Below are 20,980 nucleotides of genomic sequence, written 5' to 3' on the forward strand. Positions count from 1 at the left end.
GACTAGAAGGGACCTCAGGTACCCACCCAGACCTTCTCATTTTGTTGTTTTTGTTACTGTTGTTCAGTTGTGTCCAATTCTTTATGACCACATTTAGAGTTTTCTTGGCAAAGATACTGGAGTGATTTGCCATCTCTTTCCCCAGATCATTTCCCCAGATGAGGAAACTGAGGCAAACAAGGTTAAGTGATTTGCCCAGGGTCACATAGCTAGTCTGAGGCCAGATTTGAACTCAGGAAGAGGAGTCTTCCTGACTTCAGGCTGAGATTCTCTCTACTATACTACCCAGCTGCTTCTCATTTTACACATCAGGAAACTGAGGTCCAGAGATGCTAAGGAGGTTGTCCAAGGTCATAAAGGTACTAGAAGCAGCAGTGGGACTTGAACTTGGGACTTGAACTCTGACTCCACAGTCATTGCTTTCTACTGTACCATTCCTAATTCTATATTCTTTTCTTTATACCACTAATGACTATGGTAAAATGTACTCAGGATTATATGGAAGTTAAGTCTATCATCAACCAAAGAAAGGTCACTTTTAGGGCCCCTGAATTGCTCCCCTATGTCAGGGAGAGGGGGAGGCAGCAGTCAGTATTTGCAAGTTATTTGCAAATTTCATACCTGAGAGAAAGAGTGACTAAGCCCCTTACTGAAAAGGATTAATTAAACCAACTCTGACAGTTGCTTGGGGGTATTCATTCTACTTGGATTCTTCTGTGTCCATTCTATAGACTATGCCTGCCATGGATAAGGACAGAGAGTTGCTGGCTGCTGCCAACTGGATCAGGCATTTGGTATTTTAGAGGAACTCAGACGGATTGTAAAGTGAATGCCAATTTTTCCAGGTCAGCAGGCTTCCCTGGGGCTTTTGACAATGGCTTTCTAAGGCCAGAGGGCAGTGTGTTCTCCAAAATATTGTGCCTTAAAGATTATTCTCTGCCCCTTTACCCTTGCCTCACTGAGTCCTGTTTTCTCTGTTGATACCCAGGCTACTGATAATGGCTGGATGAAAAGGAACACCGAAACAGGGGTACATAGCACAAGGAAGGGTAACTGTCAGCATGGCCATATCAATTGTACTTGGAAACTACCTTAAGGTCAGAGGCCAGTGTATGTAGGCCACAGGAATCTAAAAACTGCAATCTTGTAAGTCCTTTTATAAACCTTAATCTGGGTCTGTCCTGGATGATGAGAGTTTAGGAACACAGAGGGAAGGGCCACTGATGCCAAATGTCTCCCCAGCTGATGCAGTCCAGACAGATGGTGTCCCTTCTTTCCTGTGGAGGAGTGAATCGGTAAGCAGGAACAGCTCTAATGACTGGTAGATCTCAGAACGCAACTCCCTTGTGTCATCAAGGGAAAGTTACTGCCCCTGACGGGCATCATTCTCTAGCTTACTCATGATTGTTGTTATTCAGTCATGTCTGACTCTTCATGACCCTGGGGACCATACTGTCCATGGGGTTTTCTTGGCAGAGATACTGGAGTGGTTTGTCATTTCCTTCTTCAGTGGATTAAGGCAAACAGAGATTAAGTGACTTGCCCAGGGTCACACAACTAGGAAGCATCTGAGTCCAGATTTGAACTCAAGAAGATAAGTCTTCCTGACTCTAGGCCCAGCACTCTATCCACTGTACCCCCTTGCTGTCTTCTTACTCACGATAGCTGTATTCCAAAGGTATCTGAGTACTGCTGGTGAATTTGAAAAATTCTTCAGAGCTTTCTTTGCCTTTCTGAGTATACAACTGTGCTGGCCCTAAATACTGCTACCACTTCTGGGGCCTAACATGGAATTCTAGAGGGGGCTGGTTTTCTTGGAATCAGCAATATGGTGGCACTCGTGTATACCTATTGTATCCTTTTTGTGCATGGTGCTACATGTTCTTTGTATATTATCAATGAATTGTGTAGAGCATGCTCCAAGCAGTGTTTCTGTTTGATTTTGAGATCTAGAACTAGATTTGTTCAGTGAATAGGGTACGTGAGTTCAAATCTGGCCTCAGACATTTACTAGCTTATGTGATCCTGGACAAATCCCTTAACCCATTTGCCTCAGTTTCCTCATCAGTAAAATGGGAAAAATAATAGCATCTACTTCCCAGAATTGTTGTGAGGATCAAATGAGGTAATAGTTGTAGATGCTTGGCACTAGTAAGTTCTATATAAATGTTAGGTATTATTACGATTATGATGGCTAGTGCTTGAAACTCCTTGAACGGTAAAGGCCAAGTCTTTCACTCCACAATGAGGGATTACATTCTATTCCCCTTCACACACTCGTTGGTCTAGCCAAGCCAACATTCTTAACTGTTTCTCATAGTCAGCCCCTCATTCCTTGTTCTGGATGACCCTGGGGCAGAGAATGTCCTAGAACGTCACTTCAACCTCTGCCTCTTAGAATTCCTCCTTTCCATCAAGGCTCAGATCAAGTACTGCCTTCTACATAAAGCCTTCCCTATCCCTTCCCCCTACCTGTACCTTTTTTTTTATTCTTTCAAACGTACATGTCGTTTCCCCTAGCTAAGACTGTAAGCTCATAAGCTTCTCCAGGGCAAGGCCTGTTTAAAATTTTATCTTTGTATCCCCAGAGCCTAACACAGTGCTTAACAGCAGCTTATTGAACCACCGATAACATATATCCCACCAATGGAATGCAATGATTTCCATTCCCCATCGAGTATCACTGACTCATAGGTCTGCAGTGATATTCAACAGGAAGAAATGGATCCTTGAGAACCAAAACTAAGGAAGGCATGAAGTGCAAGGAAGGACAAGGAGAAACTGGGGTACTCTGAAGACAGATTTTGCTGGTCACATGATTTTGCCCCTGGGAAAAATCTTCCCTGTGGATGGCACTGACGGTCTCGTTGCCCTGATTTCTTTGACTAAGTGGGGCACCTGAGGATTTCCAAAGTCCTTTCCGCTGACTGCTGATGGAGTTTGGAAATCTGACTTTTAGAAGCATGTCTTTCCTCCTTCTGAGAGTACCCACTGTGGGGGAGAGAACACTGATGGGTCCTAAAAATAATTCCTCTCCTACTCAACTCATCTCACTCAGTCTGACACCATTGCCAGGTGGGTTTCTACTTGTCCTAATTTCCCACCTATCTTTAGCAGCAACTTAATGAGGGAGAATTCCTTGCTGGGAAACAAAGCACCATCTAGCTACAAAAAGGTATAAGGGAAAAGGCAGGCAGGCCTTTGGGGGGGGGCAGGGTGTCACATCTTTCTCTCATGCTCTTGATAATAAATAGGATCAGCAGACTGCTAAAAGCCAGGGATTTGGTGGCTGTTTCATTACAGAATGAACTAAATTCAGCAGCTCTCAGGTTGGGGAAAATTGTGGTAGGAAGATGGATGGTAAACATGGAGGACTAGGGGGTCTCCATCTCTAAGTTGTGTTTTTTTCTATCCTATGATTGTTTTAAGAAGGAAACTTCACTGGTCAGTGACCAAGAAAGGCACAGAGGGGTGGAGTGAAAAGCTTATTGGATTGATAGTCTAGGAGACCTGAGTTCAAATTTTGGCTCTATGACTCATTAGCTGTGTGACCTTCAGTAAGTCACCTCCCCCTAGGTTTCCTCCTCTGTAAAACAAAGGGGTTGGACTAGGTCCCTAATATTCTTCCCACCTCTGAAAGCCCAGATGCCTGAAATTCCACAATGAGTGATTAATTGCTTTGCAGAAAGCACTGCACTCTTCCAGGGCTCTTAGTTTACTGGACAAATACTACCTAGAGGAGCAACACACTAATTCACACCTAAGTATGAATGATTTTTTTCCAATCAAAGAGGAAAGACTGGGCCAACCTGACAAGAGTCTCAAGTTGTGTGGGAGATCCCAAAAGGCTAAGGTTAAGGTCAAGATACTGGGCTTATTCATCTCTGCATCAATCTATTTAGTAGTTTTTTTTTAGTCATGTCCAACTCCTTGTGATCCCTTTTGGGGTTTTCTTGGAAAAGATACTGGAGTGGTTTGCCATTTACTTCGCCAGCTCATTTTACAGATGAAGAAAATCAGGCAAAAAGGGTTAAGTGACTTGCTCAGGGTCACATAGCTAGTAAGTGTCTGAAGCCAGATTTGAACTCAAGAGGAGTCTTCCTGACTCCAGGCCTGGAATTCTATCCACTGCACCATCTAGCTGCACCCTCCGTATCAATTTAGCATGTAGCAAAGGATCTTGCATCTAATCCAACTCAATTCAATCATACAAATATGTCTCAGGGTTTACTATGCACAGGGCACTAGGCTGGGCACCAAGAGGATATACAAAGATGAGGCAGACCCTGTCCCTGCCCTCAAGAGCTGCAGCCTAGTAAGAAAGGTAAGACAAGGGCAGTGGGAAGAACAGGATGGTCCTTGAAGAGGGTGATTTGTAAAGTGTTATGCAGGCACAGAGGATCATTACTAGTTGGAGGTTAACAGGGAGAGCCTCATGGAAGAGGTAACGTGGAAGATGCTGGGCCTTGAATAATGGGCAGGATTTTAGTTGATCAGTCTGGTGGGGATGGAGGGAAAAGAGGATATTCTAGACAGAAGCCTGAGAGCAAAGGCACTGAGGTGATGATGGGTGAGGCTGCTTAGAAGAATAAAGCAAAGTCTCATTTGGCTGAGCAAACACTAATGAGAAATAAGGCTAGAAAAGTAGGTTTATGATTGAGTAGTGGTTCTCAAACTTTCTGGTCTTAGGACCCCTTTACACTCTTAAAATTATTGAATCCTTCTCCCTGGTCCCCACAAAGAGCTTTTGTTTACTTGGGTTATGTCTATTGATATTTTCTGTATTAGAAATCACATCTTATGTTACATATTATTATGAAAATGATCTTGACCTTAAAGACCGTTTGAAAGAGTCTTGGGGACCCTGAGGAGCCACGAGATCAGAGTGTGATAACTAAAGTACAGAGGGCCTAGAATTCCATGGGATGAAGTTTGGACTTTTTTTTCCCCTGTAGCCAGTATCAATATGAACCAAAAAGGGGCAAAGGGCTAGATATAGAGATCACAATTTTGGAGTGCATGAACACATTTAATGAACTTTACAATTTTGTCTAGGGATAAGCCTAAGAGGAGGCTAAGGAACTCATCATTCCTGGCCCTCAAGATTCTAAGTTCACCTTTTGATCAGTGGTAATAACAGCTCCCATCTACAGATAGCTCTTTAGCTTTATAACATTGCTCCTGCTGAATCATTTTTCAATCATGTCCAACTTTTCATGACTTTGCCATTTCCCTCTCCAGCTCATTTTGCAGATGAGGAAATAGAGGCAAACAGGCTTAAGTGACTTGCCTAGGGTCACACAACTAGTAAGTGTCTGAGTCCAGATCTGAACTCATGAAGATGAGTCTTCCTGATTCCAAGCCCAGCGCTCTAACCATTGCACTACCTAGCTGCCCATGCTAGGAGGTAGTACAAGTTTTATTATTTTGATTTTCCTAAAGAAGAAACTACAGTTTAGAAGTGTTAAGTGATTTGTCTGGGGTCACCTCCAATCCAGGTCTCCTGACTCTAAGACTCTACAACTCCATAGTATTTTCCATAAAAAGGGTCTGACAGCTTTTCTCCAAAGAATAGATCTTAGACCTCTCTGTTTCCTCTCTTTATTCCACCTCTACAAGTTTATTTACAGGCTCTGTGATTTCACAACTTTTTTCCTTTGGAGGAGGAAGTGACTGGAAGAATGAAGAGGTTTGACAATCCAAGCCATTAGCCTCTCTATCAGTATTCTCCTCTGTAAATGGTATTAGTAACAATCACCCTATCCAATTCACAGCATTGCAGATTGGTAAATGACTCCGTCAGGGTCGGCAATGGAAAGTTCCAGAAATGACCTGCACAAGGACTTACATCTTCCAGGGACGTTTTTTGGAGAAGACCCCTCCCCATGTATGAGAAAGCCAAATTGCAGAGCCCAGCAACAGCTGCTGACCTTAAGCAACTGACCCACAAGTTGACTAATCTGAGAGCCCACAGGATTGTACTTGTGAGAGGTTAGAAGTGTGGCAGAAAATAAGAGTGATTTGTCCTGTTTTCTTGCTTCTCAATATAGATGGCAAACTGGCAGAAGAACCAATGGCCATCTAAAAAGGAAAAATTACCTTTTCCCCTTTCCCCCCTCCAGTTACTGGGACTGGAGTGAAACAAAGCGATGGCTTTCAAGTAATGGTCCAAGAACAGAATAGAGTCTACCTAGATATTTCTGGCATTACTCTGTTGGTTGGGGCTCTAATCTCTTACAGGCAAGTTATCTTTTCTCTGATCCACAGCTACAGGTTGTACCTGCTCCTAAGCTGGGCCACCTACTCTTACTCCTACTCTTAAACATCACGGTCCCCTTGGCCAGCCATCCTCACAAACATCTGCCACTGATCATCAAAGTGAGAGAGACAGAGATACACAGAGAGACAGACAGAGAGAACAGGTTGGTTGGTCCACATCCTTTGTTGGTCAAGCAATGAACAAATAATTCTAAGGTACCTATTATGAGAAGGCACAAGCCATATGCTGAGGCAGTAGAATCCCCTAATCAAAATCCATGATGTCATGATATATGACACATGATGTCAGCCATATTATAATTTGGTGCCAACCTACTTTTTCCAGTTTTAATTTAAAATATTCTTTTCTTCACTAAACTGAATGACTCACCATTGTCCTCCATATACAGCTTATACCTTCCCTTTTCTGTGAGCTTTTGCTCACTGTTCCCATACCAAGAATTCCCTCAAATATCTGCACTTTTACCTCTGCTGAATTTCTATCCATATTTTAAAGTCGAATTCAAATACCACCTCCTCCAGAAAGATTTTCCTGAAAATCTCTACTCACTTCCACCTCCAGTCACTGCTGGCCTTTTCCCTTCAGATGTAACATAGTATTCTGCACCAGTCTTAGGCACCCATCATATTTTATGCTGGATTATAGCCATCTGACTATATTTTGTAGCCTTTTACTTAGCTATGAGCTTGATGATGGCTGGGACTGTCTTTTATTTAAGCTTTCTCTCTTCTAGTACCTAAGCCAATGCTCTACAAAGAGTAGGTATTTTCCTGAATTGGCAAATGATAGAATCACAGCATTTCAGCTTTAAGGTACCACAGAGGTTATATAGTCCAGCTTACATATACACAGGAAATCCCCCCACAACTGAATAACTGAAATAAATAGGTCTATATGTGTAGGTTTGGGTGTGTTTATATCTAGAAAAACATTTGTTTATACATCACTGTATCATTTTCTAATTTCTTACTCCAATTAATCTTCTTATTCTATCTAGACTTGAAACTCTGTGGGGAGGCATCATGTCATTTCTTTATCTTTTTGCCTTGCAATCACCTGGCACAGGGCCAGATGCTCAGCAGAAACTCAATGCTTATTGACTGAATGTATATCTGGGCATCTATACAACTTCTGTTTAGCTTCCATCTTCTCTACTGGATGTCATTATTTGGAAGAAGAATTAGATTTGTTTTGCTTGGCCCCTGAGGGCAGAAGTTAGAGAAAGGGAGAGTTTATCTCCTTTAAAGTAAATTTTTCTTAATGATTAGTGCTATCCAAAAGTAAAATGGCTAGTTTAGGTAGGCAGTGAGTGATACCCCAGCCCATTACTGGAGGTCTTTAAGCAGAGACTGTGTGTTGTCATTAGGGAAATGGTTGAGAGGAATTTCTAGTCTTGTACAGGTTGGACTAGATGACTTCTGAGGTCCTTTCCAATTCTAAGAATCTATGATTCTAAGTAAAAAGACCTCTAAATTGAAAAAGCAGAACAAATATAGTTAAGAGGGAAGTGGAATGCAAGACAGGTAAGCAAGAACCTAACTGCTCCAGGACAAAATAAATTATATACCAGAGAAGAGAAAGAACTTGAAGATATGCTCACTGAATCAAGGTCAACAATAACAGGACTTGTAGATAGGTATTAACAGGCTAAAGATGGCCATGTGTTCAAATTCTTAAATAAAGGGGGAAAAGTATAATTTTAAGATCAGGAATTATGAGCCTGACACCTACGTCCAGCAAATTCTGGAAAGGTTTCTAAAACAGATGGTTTATGATCATTCAGAAAAGGAAGTAATGATTACTAGGAACCAGCATGGATTCACTAAGAAAAACATGCCAAATTTAATCTCATTTCATTTTTTGGATAGGCTTGCCTGCTACAGACATCCTGTACCTGGATTTCAGGCAAGACCTCTGACAAAGCCTCTCATGTCTTTGGAGAACATGGAGAAATATGCACTGGTTGGCAATGCAGTTAGGAGGACTTGTCCTTATTTGAACAACCATACTCAAAGAATATTAAGAGAGGAGTGTCAAACTAGAACGGTCTCCTCATCCTTATCACATTCAATATTTTTACCACTGACTTAGATAATGACAAAATAGTCATACTTATCAAATTTGTGGCTAATATAAAGCCGAGAGGGATATCTAATACATGAAACAACAGCATCAAAACCTTAAAAGATAATGGCAGCACAAAGCATTATTAAAACATTTTTTTAAAGATGAAGAGCCAAAAATAAGATGAAATTTAATAGCACTGATTGTAAAATCCTGCATGTAGGTAAAAAACCCCCAAACAATAAGAATTATGCTCAGGAAATTACAATATTGGGCTTAACTTCTGTTTGATTACATATGAAAAATATTTAGGGCTTTTAATTGAATCAATATTCAGCCAATAGTATGATGTAGGTGCCCCCTCCAATTAATGCAACTTTAGGCTGCATAAACAGAAATATAATGTCCAGCAAAAAGGAGGTAATGGTCCCATTGTATTCTGGGGTAGCCAGACTACATTTTAAGAGGGTCATGGACAAAAGGGAGTATATGTCTTAGAGTATATGTCTAGAAGACAGCAAGTGACTGAAGCACCCTGAATCCATGTCAAGTACTTACTGAAGGAACTTAAACTCAATGGTTAAGCTGGAAAAGAGAAGACCCAATGGGACTCTGAAGGCATGTCACCCAGAAGAAGGATTAGATTTATATAGCTCCAGATGAAAGAAAACCAAGTCTTCAGTGGCTACAAGTTTCTAGGAAGCAGATTTAAGGCTCAGTATATAGAAGATCTTTCTAACAATTCGAGTGGTACAAAAATATGGAATAAGTTGTCTTGAAAAGTAGTGAGCTCTCCTTTCTGAGCCTGGAAGTGTTCTGAAGAGGCTGGATGACATCCTTTCAGGGATGCTGTCCACTACTGAGGTTCTTACACTTGGGTGGAAGGTGAGATTGATGACCCTACATGACACAAACCACACTGAGGAATGATTTTGGGCCACAGACAAGAAGTATTCATTTGATCCTTACAACAGTCCTGAGGTAGATGCTATCCTTATCCTCCTTTCATAGATGAGGAAACTGAATCTGAGAAGTCGTATAGCTAATAAGTGTCTGAGTTAGGATCAGACCTTCTAAGTCTTCCTGACCCCCAAGTCCAAGGCAATCCATTGGGCCACTTATATAGCTAGAAAAATAAAAAAATGTACCCGAAGTAATTTCTAGTGTAGGGCATGGGTCTTAAGAGCAGTTTGCTGACAACAGAAGTGGGCTCCAGAAGGCACTATAGAAGGGCAAAGCGTAGGGTAGGAGCATCAGAGGAGAATGCTGTTATCAGACAAACCTGCCCATGCTGTTAGAAACCAAGCATTCTCTCTGGCATGGTGTCAGTGGTGAACTCACAATGGCAAAGTTCCCTGCCTCATTTTACACAGTTGTGCCATCTGAGGCTTTAAATGTAACTAGCTATGCAATTCTTTCTCTACAATTTGCTTTCCACACAAAATAAATGTTCTGAGACCTGACTTAATGAAACAAATTAATTTGGAAAATGGATATCCCATTCTCTTGTGAAAATACACACACACACACACACACACACACACACACATCAGTGTGATGGGCAGCTAATGGCTCCATTAGACTCTAAAGTATCAGGAGGAAGAACTCTCTGGGGCTTATAGACTCTGTTGAGATTTGAAACAGTCCAATGAAGCAGTCTAACAGTCAAGGGACTAGGTAATTAGAAGCCAGTGCATTCTTTTTCATCTCATTCACTGTATGATCCTATGTTCTAATAACATGCTGCTCTCAGCCCCTGTTGTTGTGGTTTGGTACGTCTACATCTTTGTGACCCCATTTGGGGTTTTCTTGGCAGAGATGCTGGAGTGGTTTGCCATTTCCTTCCTCAGCTCATTTTACAGATGAGAAAACTGAAGCAAACAGGGTGAAGTGACTTGCCCAGGGTCACACAGCTAGTAAGTATCTGAACCCAGATTTGAACTGAGGAAGATGAGTCTTCCTGACTCCAGAACTGGCACTGTACTAACTGTGCCACTTAGCTGTTTTGTTGACTCTATGCCAGCTTACAATTGACTACGTGCTGTCATATTTTTCCAATTTTTTTGTGTTAGTCTACCTTACCCAGTTAGACTATAAACGTCTTGAGGACAGGTATTGGTATATACATCCCTGATATTACCCATATAGCCAAGCACAATGTATGGCAGGTGTTCAGGAAATCCCTTTTGATCCAGCAGACTTAGTGCACAGCTATTAATTTTTTGAACTATAAAACAGGAGAATAAATGTAGCTGCTTCTCAGGCTACCTCATAGGGAAAAGAAATAACAAACAATAGGCTAGATACTAACAGTCACAGAATATCAGAGTCGAAAGAGGCTTTTCAGCGAATCAAGGCCAACCCCCTAATTTTACAGACAAGGGAATGGAGACTCAGATGTGGAAAGTGATGTGCTTATGGTCACGGCTAGTTTGAGCCACTTTAGCATTAAATAACACTACTTTCCATTATGGTAGCTTGTGATTTTCAATGTACTTTCTCACATATCACATTACTTGATTCTCATGATAACACCAAAGTATAGACAAGATAAATATTACTGTTGTTTTACAGATGGGATGACTGAGACATAAACTAATTAAGTGACCTCTCCAAGATTCCCACACTAATCAGTGGTAGAGTGGAACTCTGCCCAGGTTTCCTGCCTCCTAGTCCATCATGCTTCCCCACATATAGAAAACTTACCAGCTCCAGATGGAAGCTGGGACTGAATTATCTAAAAGAAAAAAGGTAAGCATGTCCACTATGGGAAATTCAAAGGACTATAAGTCCTGAGGCCACTGAGGTCCAACCCCTTTGTGTTAGAAGAAATTGAAGCTCAGAGTAAGGTCATATAGATAGTAAACAACACAAAGAAGATTTGAACCCAGGTCCTTTGACTACAAAGTCAGTGCTCCTACTGTACACCATACTGTCTCCTAGCTCTTTCCTTACAGACAGCCTTTTTGACCAAGAGAATCAGGTCATCCTATGAAAATAGTACTAAGAGAAACCCTTGCTGCCATCAAATACATCCAGACCTCTGCCTTTTCAGGTCCATATAAAGTAAAGGGGGTTCAAGAATTCAGCCTCACTGTAGATATTTCCAAGTCAGAATTAATCACTGAATATCCACTGGAATCAATTATTTTCCCCCTGCTATCAGATTCTGGGATTTTGGTCAATTTCCATGGGCTCTTTTCTTTGGCCTTAATGGTTGCTGTGTGCTAGGCAATGTCTCTTTAATTCACTGGTCTCTGAGTCTCCACAGAAGCTACTTATCCTCTGTATGGGGATCTCTCTTGGACTGGTCTGAATATGAGTATGGTGTCTGGGTGTGAGCAAGGATGCTCTTTTGTTTTCAAAGAAGATTTACCTAATCATCCCCCCTCCCTTCCATTCCCACCCCACAACACAGCACATATAGACACATAGATCTCTAACTCCTACACCCTTCATTGCCTACTCTGAGCATACCCTAGGGTGCTGCAAATGAACAATTGCCAAGGCTCCATGTTTCTGGCACTGACTCAGTGAGGCAACCCACAGGGTGGTGGGGGAAGAGGGGAGAGGAGAGAATTTTCCCACCTGGAGAGAGAGCGAGAGCAAGAGAGAGGGAGAGAGAGAGGGGAGAGAGAGAGAGAGAGAGAGAGAGAGAGAAGAGAGAGAGAGAGAAGAGAGAGAGAGAGAGAGCGAGAGAGAGACAGAGAGAGAGAGAGAAAGAGAAAGAGAGTGAGAGACAGAGAGAGCGAGAAAGAGAAAGAAAGAGAGAGAGAGAGAGAGACAGAGAGAGAGAGAGAGAGAGAGACAGAGAGAGACAGAGAGAGAGAAAGGTACAAAAGGTGGCATGGTGTTGTTAAGAGCATTGGCCTTAGAATCAGAAGATTCAAATTTTTTTAAAAAGTTGAAATCTCAGCTATACTTACTGGTATGAAGAGAGGGTAAAAGACATTTACCCTCTTTGAGCCTCAGTTTTCTCATCTATAAAATGGATAAAATAATATATGCCCTATCTAGTTCACAGCTCTGTTTAGAAGAGAGTGCTCTGCAAACTTTTGTATATTTCAAGACATCTTTCTGGCCCTTAGGGACCTACAATAAAATAGGAGAGATAAGACACATTTGCAAATACCTTAAAATAAAATAAAACGTGATAGGCAGATGGGAAAGGTACAAAGTACTATGAGAAACTTGCTCAGAATTCCAATCCTCAGGATGGCCAAGCAGTGGGACTGCCTCTTTGGAAGCCCTAGATGCTCACTGTGTCCTGATATCAACCTTATAATGATATTAAAAGACAGGGAGGGGATAAAAACCATGTTTGGTTTATCCCAGGTTTTATACTCCGTAGGATGGCTCAAAACCCTTGTGTATCCTCAGGAACAACCTTGTTGATACCCCTCATTTGGCATTCAAATAGCTTCAAGTTGCTTTGTCTACTTGTGGGCCTGGTCTTCTCAACAAGATTACAAGCTTTTCAAGGTTGGGTACATGTCCCAGCACATCTGTATCCCCTGAAGTGCCTATCATAGCACCCTTCGAATAGTAAGAGTTCACTAAATGTTTGTTGACTGACTGACTGACTGCAGATGACAGCACCTAAAGAGATCAGACTTGGTGTATAGGGGTGACCGCTGTATATGAGGAGAGGCTGTCCCTTGTAGCTGGCAGCAGCATCACTCACAGAGCTTGGCATCAGCTGTGGCTCTGCCTGGGGGGATGACCTACATTTGCTATCATCCTCAGATCTCTGGGCATCTATCTAGAGCAATTTATTTCATTATCCGCTCCATTCTGTCAGAGTCACTGAGGGAGAAGAATTCATGGGCTCCCTGCCAATGACTGTGGGTGACAATCCAGGGTCAAATTTTATGAAGTCACAGAAACTTTTTCTCTCTCTCAAAACACACACACACACACACACACACACACACAAATATAAGTGTATAAATATATATATATATATATATATACACACACACATATATATGTGTATTTGTATTGTGTGTATTTATGTATGTATATACATAAATGCATCATTTTTTAGTCATGTACAACTCCTTGTGACCCCACCTGGGGTTTTCTCGGCAAAGATACTAGAATGATTTGCCATTTTCCTTTTCCAGCTCATTTTAGAGATGACAAAACTTAGGCAAACAAGATTTGCCCAGGGTCACACAGCTAGTAAATGTTTGAAGCTAGATTTTAACTCAGGAAGATAAGTCTTCCTGACTCCAGGCCTAGCCCACTGTGCCACCTAAGTGTCCATTATAATAAAGTGGTACTATTTGCTTTCTGGCCAGTACTTGACTGTAATTGAGAACAAATGCATGGCTATAGGGTGAACAGAGCATCACTCTGGAGATCAAAGAAGATAAAGGAACTGGATTTGGGAAATAATATCATCATATAAATTTGGAATTAATAAAAGTTCCAGTAATTTCACACACAACAACAACAACAACAACAACCCGAACCCTAAAACACTTACACTATGAAATATTCCACAGATCCCCAGCAAGTTCCTGAGGCCTTGGAGTTCTGTAATACAGTCCAAAAAGATCTGCTGTAAGCCATTAGGAATCACAAAATCCTAGGCCTTAGGAAATAAGGTCTGTGAACCTGCAATAAGGCTCCAACTCCAAATCCTTTGTGTGAAGGCAGAGTGAGGATATCCTTACAAAGGGCATTCCCAGAGTAACAGTAGGCACTCCTAGATGGCTTTTTCAGACCTTAACTACAGAGCAGGGAAGTCTCTCCATATGAAAGCAGTCACCTTGCACTTATCCCTAGGTGGAACTGACCTCCTCTGTAGGCTTTCATTGGCTATTCTTTCCTCTGAGGCTGGCTGCCCCTTGCTTCTGGGTGACCTTCCCCTGCAGCCAGCTGGTACGTACCAAGGGATACTAAACTAATCTACATGTTAGCCTAAGTCACTAATAACTTGGAAGGCAAATGTCTTTTAAGACATAAGTATCCTCTCCCATTCTAAAGTCAAATATGAGGAACTGGGAAGTTATTTGGGCCATAACCACAGTCTCTTCAATAGCCAGGAGAGCAACAAATTGACTATTTAATATTTTAGAGTAACTCTTCAAATGTTATTAGGCTCACAGGGAACCTTGAGAGATTCTCTGGGTGTTAAAATATGTTCCAGTGGCTTTGGATTAAGAGAATCTGTTTTTTGCTTTTTAAATAAAACTGTATCAAGATATAGATATAGATATAGATATAGATATAGATATAGACATAGATAGAGAGATATAGATACAGTTTTTACATCACCTTTTCTTTTCACAGTAAAGTGACCAGATATGTTCAGAACACTTTGAATAGAACTGGAAAAAGTCACACAACTGTACTGACCACATTCATGTTACTCAGTTTCAACTGGGCCCTCACTGGAGTAAGGTGGTTCTTTTATTCTTCCTTAATTGATTCCTTATTGCCTTCCTCAAAAAAGCTTCTCCAAACCTCCTTTTCTCTACTCAAGCCTCTCACCATCCTCCTCTCTCCTGTCTTAGCTGAGAATCTTGTCTCTTCCTTCACTGAGAAAACTGAGTCCATGTAACCTCTTCTCTCATTCTCCTTATCTCAAAACTCCCCAACACCATCCCGAACATCCTCCTTCTTTTCCCTAGTCTCAGAAGTGACTCTTCTTCTTGTCAAGGCAAATCCCTCACACATGCCCTTGATTGCATTCCTCCCCTTCTTCAGTCCATTGCAATTTCAGTCATTTCCTCTCTCTTGCTAATCTTCAACTTCTCCTCATATTTACTAGACCTGCCATCTGCTCGAGTGACTGTCCTACAGCTCTTCTCATTTTCTCAGCCAAACTCTAAGAAAAAGCTGTAACTGTCCTCTACATACAGCACTATCGCATGCCACTCACTCCTCAACACTTTGCAATCTAGCTTCGGGCCTCATCGCTGGAATGAAATTGCTGTTTCCAAAGTTATCAACAATTTTCTACTTGTGAAATCTTGTGGTCTTCTTTTCCAGTCCTCATCCTTCTTGACCTAGAGTATCAGGAAGGCACACAACACTTAACATTTCTAGTATTTCTTTGTTCTTGCATATTCTCCTCATGTGGGCTTTTCTAACACTACTCTCCTGGGTCCCCCCTCACCCCACTTTCCTAACTGCTCTTTCTCAGTGTCGTCTGATGGCTCAGATCACACCCCTTAACGGTAAGGTGTGTCTCTATGTTGATGACACCTAGATCTATATAGCCTTAAGCTTCAGTCTTTCATCACCTCTTGATCATTTCAAACTAGATGTCCTGAAGTCATCTCTAGCTCAACACGTCTAAAATAGAATTTAATGTCTTTCTCCCCAAATCCACCTTTCTTTTAAATTTCTTTATTTCAAGTTGGTTACCAGGCACTATTCCAGACTCCTCAATCTAGTCTTACCCTGCATATCCAATCAATTGACAAGTCTTGCCATTGCTACTACTTTCACCCAGCTACCACCTCAGTGTGGGCCCTCATCCCCTACCGCCCTTGTAACAGTCTCCCAAATGGCTTCCTATTGTCTCCAGAGTCAAATACAAATTACTCTGATTCCAAACTATCTCTTCTGTCTCATTATACCTTACTCTGCTTCTTGCGTTCTACAATACAACGAAACTGACTTTGTCTGGTTCTCACACGTGACACTCCATTTCCCATTTATGTGCCTTTGTATTGGCTACTCCCCATGCCTGGAATGCTCTCCCTTTTCACCTCTGCCTCAGAGAATTCCTCTCTTCCTTCAAGATGAAAGTCAAGTGCCACCTTTTACATGAAGCCTTCCTTGATTTCCCATACTAGTGTCCCCCGAACCTCCCCACCTTAGACTGGACTACTCTGTGTTTATTTGTATTTATTCTTTTTATATTTATTCTCTATACAGTTGTTGTCTTTCCCATTAAATGAAAGCTCCTAATTAGTATTAGGATGATTCATTAAAAATGATTAGGGATTGTTTCATTCATTGTGCTTGTATTTCCAGCACCCATCACTAGGATTAGCATACAGTGGACCCTTAATAAAATCTTGTGGATTGACTGACTGATGACTCTAAATAGGATGGAGCAACTGCATGACTTCTCCACCTTGAGTCTTTTGCGTCACACTCCTTTCCATGAATCCCTGTACTTGTGATAGCTTTTTAGACACCAGGTCTGGTGCTCCCTCTGCCCTACCTCTGTGGACAGGGTGGTGCAATCATGCAGCTTGGCTGCTGTCCCTGGGCTGCCACCCAATGATCCATGACTACTTGAGCTCAGAGAACTCAGGATGCTTTACTGATTAAGGGCACCATTTTGTTCTGAGAATGCAGAATTGGGGCAGCTAGGTGGGGCAGTGGAAAGAGCTCTGGCCTTGGAGTCAGGAGGACCTGAGTTCAAATCAGGCCTCAGACACTAGACACTTGACACTTACTAGCTGTGTGACCCTGGGCAAGTCACTTAACCCTGATTGCCTCACCAAAAAAAAAATGCAGAATCTGTAGTGCCCACTCTAGCCCCCACCCAAAGCAGCAAAGGACTACTAAGAAACTGAGCAACATTCTGTCCTAGAGTTTACAGTCTTATGTCTTCATGCAGCAACAAAATAAAGAGAGAATGGCGAGATTTTTGATTCACCTTTGCCACTCACTCACTGTATGCCCTTGGGTAAGTCTGTTTCCTCCTCTGTGAAATGAAAGGGCTTGGCTAGATGACCTCCAAGGTCCTTTCCAATACTAACATTCCAGGATTCTGTTCTATTCTAGGATCCTGTTCTAAATAGAGAACTAAATGGGCTCACACCAAAGTTCTTCAGTTTGTTCCAACCCTCAATCTTCTCTTCTCTCTAGCTAGGGTTCTGGTTTACAGCTATCAGGCTTCAGAGTATCAGAAAAGCACACAACACTTAAATCAGTACAATCAGCAGCACAATGACACAATGTTTCAGAATTTTAGTTGCATACTTCTCTCATCTCTCCCCCTCCATTTTTAACATGGCTTTTCAAGTAGAAAGTGGTGATTCTGGTTTTTTAAAGCAGTACTGTCTTAGATTTCTGCATGTATTCTAACATCCCAATACCTTATTGCCTCAGGCAACTTGTTAGGACAGCAAACTGAAGAAAAGATGCCTGTCTGCAGTGTTAGGGAGAGTTCTGTCATTGTACACCAGTGAAAGTACAGGCGTCAAAGGAAAAAAAAAAAGACCACACACAGTGTGAAGTCACTATGGTAGAAGATTGGACACAAATCGCATTGAGCTTGAGGATATTCTACCAAACACAGGCAGGCACCTCTCCTTCTTCTGGAGTCCTGAGAAACCACTCTCTTTGCAGCAGATGGGTAGGTTAGTCTCTTTGATCCTTAGGAAAAATCTTTAGTAGCAGTAAAATTGTAAGCTGTCTGTCACCTTATCCCGGGAGGAAATTCAATACAAAGTAATATCAAATGTCAATTACATATTCAGAAACCCCTTAGAAAATAAATGCACAAAGAAATGACAAATGTACGTGTGGGGAACCCAGGGAAGATTTTTATGAACTGACGAAGAATGAAATAAGCAGGACCAAAATACATAACACTCACTCCTCCAATGGCTCAACACATCTGGAGGCTTTAAAGAGCAGCTAAGCCCGCCGACAAGGCAAGGCAGTGCAGGCTAGGAAGCAGTAATGGAGGAGATACCGAGCCCCTGAGAAGGAACTGTTCTTCAGTGGGAAAAAGAGGATTTCTCTCTCCTTCCTTGCCCATCGGTGATGGGGTCTAACATCAGAGCCTCTTGCCTAGAAGACATACCATTCAGCAGCTGGAGGGCCAATTAGAGAGTCTGAGGCACAGCTGGGGGAGCAGAGACTTCTGACAGACATGAATACAGAAAGGTAGAAGCAGCTTAAAGAGGTGTGACCTCTGGCAGAAAGGAAGAGAGCGGGCTACAGAGTCAAGAGAGCTGACCATGGTCAGTGAGCATTGAATTGTGGAGAGAAGCAGACACTGGCATCCCAGTTCAGTGACTCACCTAGCAGGGATACTGAGCCCAAGGGTGTGTGTGTGTGTGTGTGTGTGTGTGTGTGTGTGTGTGTGTGTGTGTGTGTGTGTGTGTGTGTGTGTGTGGAGAGAGACTAAGAGAAAGCACGTGTGCCTTGGCCACGTGTATCCTGATGTGTGTGCCTCATTATCACCACTATATTCTAAGGCTATGTTCTAGATATGTTGTTTTTGCGGAAGAGTGTGTTCTAGGTTTGGAGGGGGGCACATTTTGAAGTCCCTATTCTTACTATGCCATTTTTGTAACTGCTACAGCTTTGGGTTCATTGCTTCTTCTGGATGACTGTTCATGAGAAACACATTCATTGACTGAGCCTCTTGAGGTATAGTTTCAGGAGCTCGGACACACGGGGCACTCCTGGAACCTAGTAGCAGCCATCCTTTGGGAGGATCAAACCCTTCAGTGCAAGTGCTGAGTTGGGGGAATGTTCAAGAGGCGATGTTACACAAACAATGACGACAGCAACATAAAATTTAAAAATCACCAAAAAATAAGTATCTTATTCTTTGGGTGGCCCTTCAACACCCAAACACTCTCATTGTTACTCTACCATCTCAACAGGTCGAGCAACCAGCATCGCGACAGGAAAGCAAATGGGCGAAGGAGAAAGAAAACTCAAGACTCAGTCTTTCCTACCTCCGGTCGTTTCTTCTCCGTCGGAACAATTTCTTAGTATGTGCAATCTCTGCTTCATGGGGCATTGGATGATAACCCTGCATTGGGGGGAAAAGAATTTGTCATCAATAATTATGAAAGTGAGAAGCTCTCTCATGTGCTAAACCAAAATCCTTATGGGTAAAACTACGTATTATTATGAGAGATAAATAACCGTAGTAATAACTAGCATTTGTATAACAACCTCGCAAATATTATCTGATCTGATCAATAATAATTCAAATAATAATAGTAATAAAAGCATGGACTACAGGATCAATACAGATTATTCAAGGAAACTTTATAAAATATGCAACATATCACTGCCAGTTGTAACAATTGAGGAACACCTAGTAAGATATGATCTGGCAACTAGAATTATACATAAGAAGTTCACTATTTTTTGTGGACCAACTGAGAAATCCCCATTCTACAATGTTATTGTTGTTTCTTAGTTCAGTTGTGTCTGATTCTTTGTGACCCTGTGGACCATACTGTCCATTTTTTTTGGGGGGGGCAATGATAGTGAAGTAGTTTGCCATTTCAAACACAGAAGTGAAGTGACTTGCCCAACGTCACACAGTAAGCTTCTGAAGCTAGATTTGAACATAGCTCTTCCTGACTCCAGGTCCAGCACTCTATCTACTGAGCCACCTAGTTGCCTCAAATACAGGCCTCAATATCCTAGAGAATTCAACCCATAAAGTATACTGAAGAAACCAGACCACTGTTGCTGAACCATTGTATATAATCACCAAGACATAACACTGAACCATAAAAACTTAAAAATAACATTTTAATAGATGTCATTATATCAAATATGCATAATTTCAAGGTACACGCAAAAGGCTGCAAAATATAGAGATCTAGCAGAGGAGTTCAAGGTCCTGTGGGAATAAGGTAAGGTACATATTTTTACCATCCAGTCTGTTACTGGAGTTAAAACAAGAATTCTTGGAGCAAGTTTACAGAGAGAGCTCATATTGAATACTTTTGTTCAACTATTAAAAAAAGATCTCTACAATGCCATAGAAACCTCCTTACCCTGGAATTTCACCCCACCCCGGATCTCTCACGCTGGAAGTACTCTTTACCCCTGTAGTCCCTTCCTCTAATTGGCTGGTTCCTCCAAGAATCTACATTTTAAGGAAATTGCCTAGCCCAGCCAAGCCTTAATTCTTTTCCAGGCCCCACTCTCCACTCTTGACTCCCTGAACTTTCTCTACAATGTCACAAAAGTCTTCTCATTCTGAAAGTCTGCTCCACTCTTAGATTTCTCACGCTAGAAACATTCTCTGCTCCTATGGCCCCTTCAAATCCTCCATTTAAAAGAAAATACTCAAGCCAGCCATGTCTTCATTCCTCTTCAAACTCCCTCCTGACCTTCTGAACTTTCCCTACAATGACCCTCTCCAGATACCTCTCCTTTTTCTCCAAACATCTTTTAGGTTCCCTTTCTGTGTTGTTTTCCCCCATTAGAATATTAAGGTCTTTGTGGTTAGGGACTATTGTTCTTTCTGCTTGTACTAGTACTAGTATTCCCAGAACTTAGCACATTGTCTGCCTTATAGTATGTGATTAATAAATGCTTACTGACTCGACATAAGTATGGGGACCCACTGGCAGTCTGAGGAAGCCTATGGGTGGACCCCTTCTCAAAATAATATTTTTAGATGCATAAAATGAAATACACAGGATTACAAAGGAAACCAATTATGCGGAAATACACTTATCAAAATATGTTTTTAAAATGTTCATGGACTCAAGAACTCCTGCATTAGATCACTAAATGTAAAAGAATAACAGTAACATAGTGACTTGTCCCAGGACCATTTCTATCTAAACAATATCGAGAAAGATAAGAAAGAGATGATGATGATGATGATGATGACCTACTTCATGAAATTCTACTCTAATACTTCACTGTGTTAGGGAGGCAGTATTTGAG

At 41.7% G+C, this 20,980-nt stretch overlaps 1 protein-coding gene across 7 annotated transcripts in view; it reads right to left on the minus strand.

The window, feature by feature from the left end:
* The window catches only part of CTIF (cap binding complex dependent translation initiation factor), a 479,887-nt gene that overhangs the window by 214,059 nt on the left and 244,848 nt on the right, over positions 1 to 20,980 (minus strand). For all 7 annotated transcript variants that reach the window (XM_078153268.1, XM_078153267.1, XM_078153266.1 and 4 more), the window contains one exon: positions 19,015 to 19,091. In XM_078153268.1, the coding sequence (XP_078009394.1) occupies positions 19,015 to 19,091 (77 nt within the window). The remainder of the gene's footprint in view (positions 1 to 19,014; positions 19,092 to 20,980) is intronic.

The sequence above is a fragment of the Phascolarctos cinereus genome, unplaced genomic scaffold (assembly GCF_003287225.1).
Source record: "Phascolarctos cinereus isolate Bilbo 61053 unplaced genomic scaffold, phaCin_HiC Scaffold_4;HRSCAF=312, whole genome shotgun sequence".
In the NCBI taxonomy this organism is placed as follows: Eukaryota; Metazoa; Chordata; class Mammalia; order Diprotodontia; family Phascolarctidae; genus Phascolarctos; species Phascolarctos cinereus.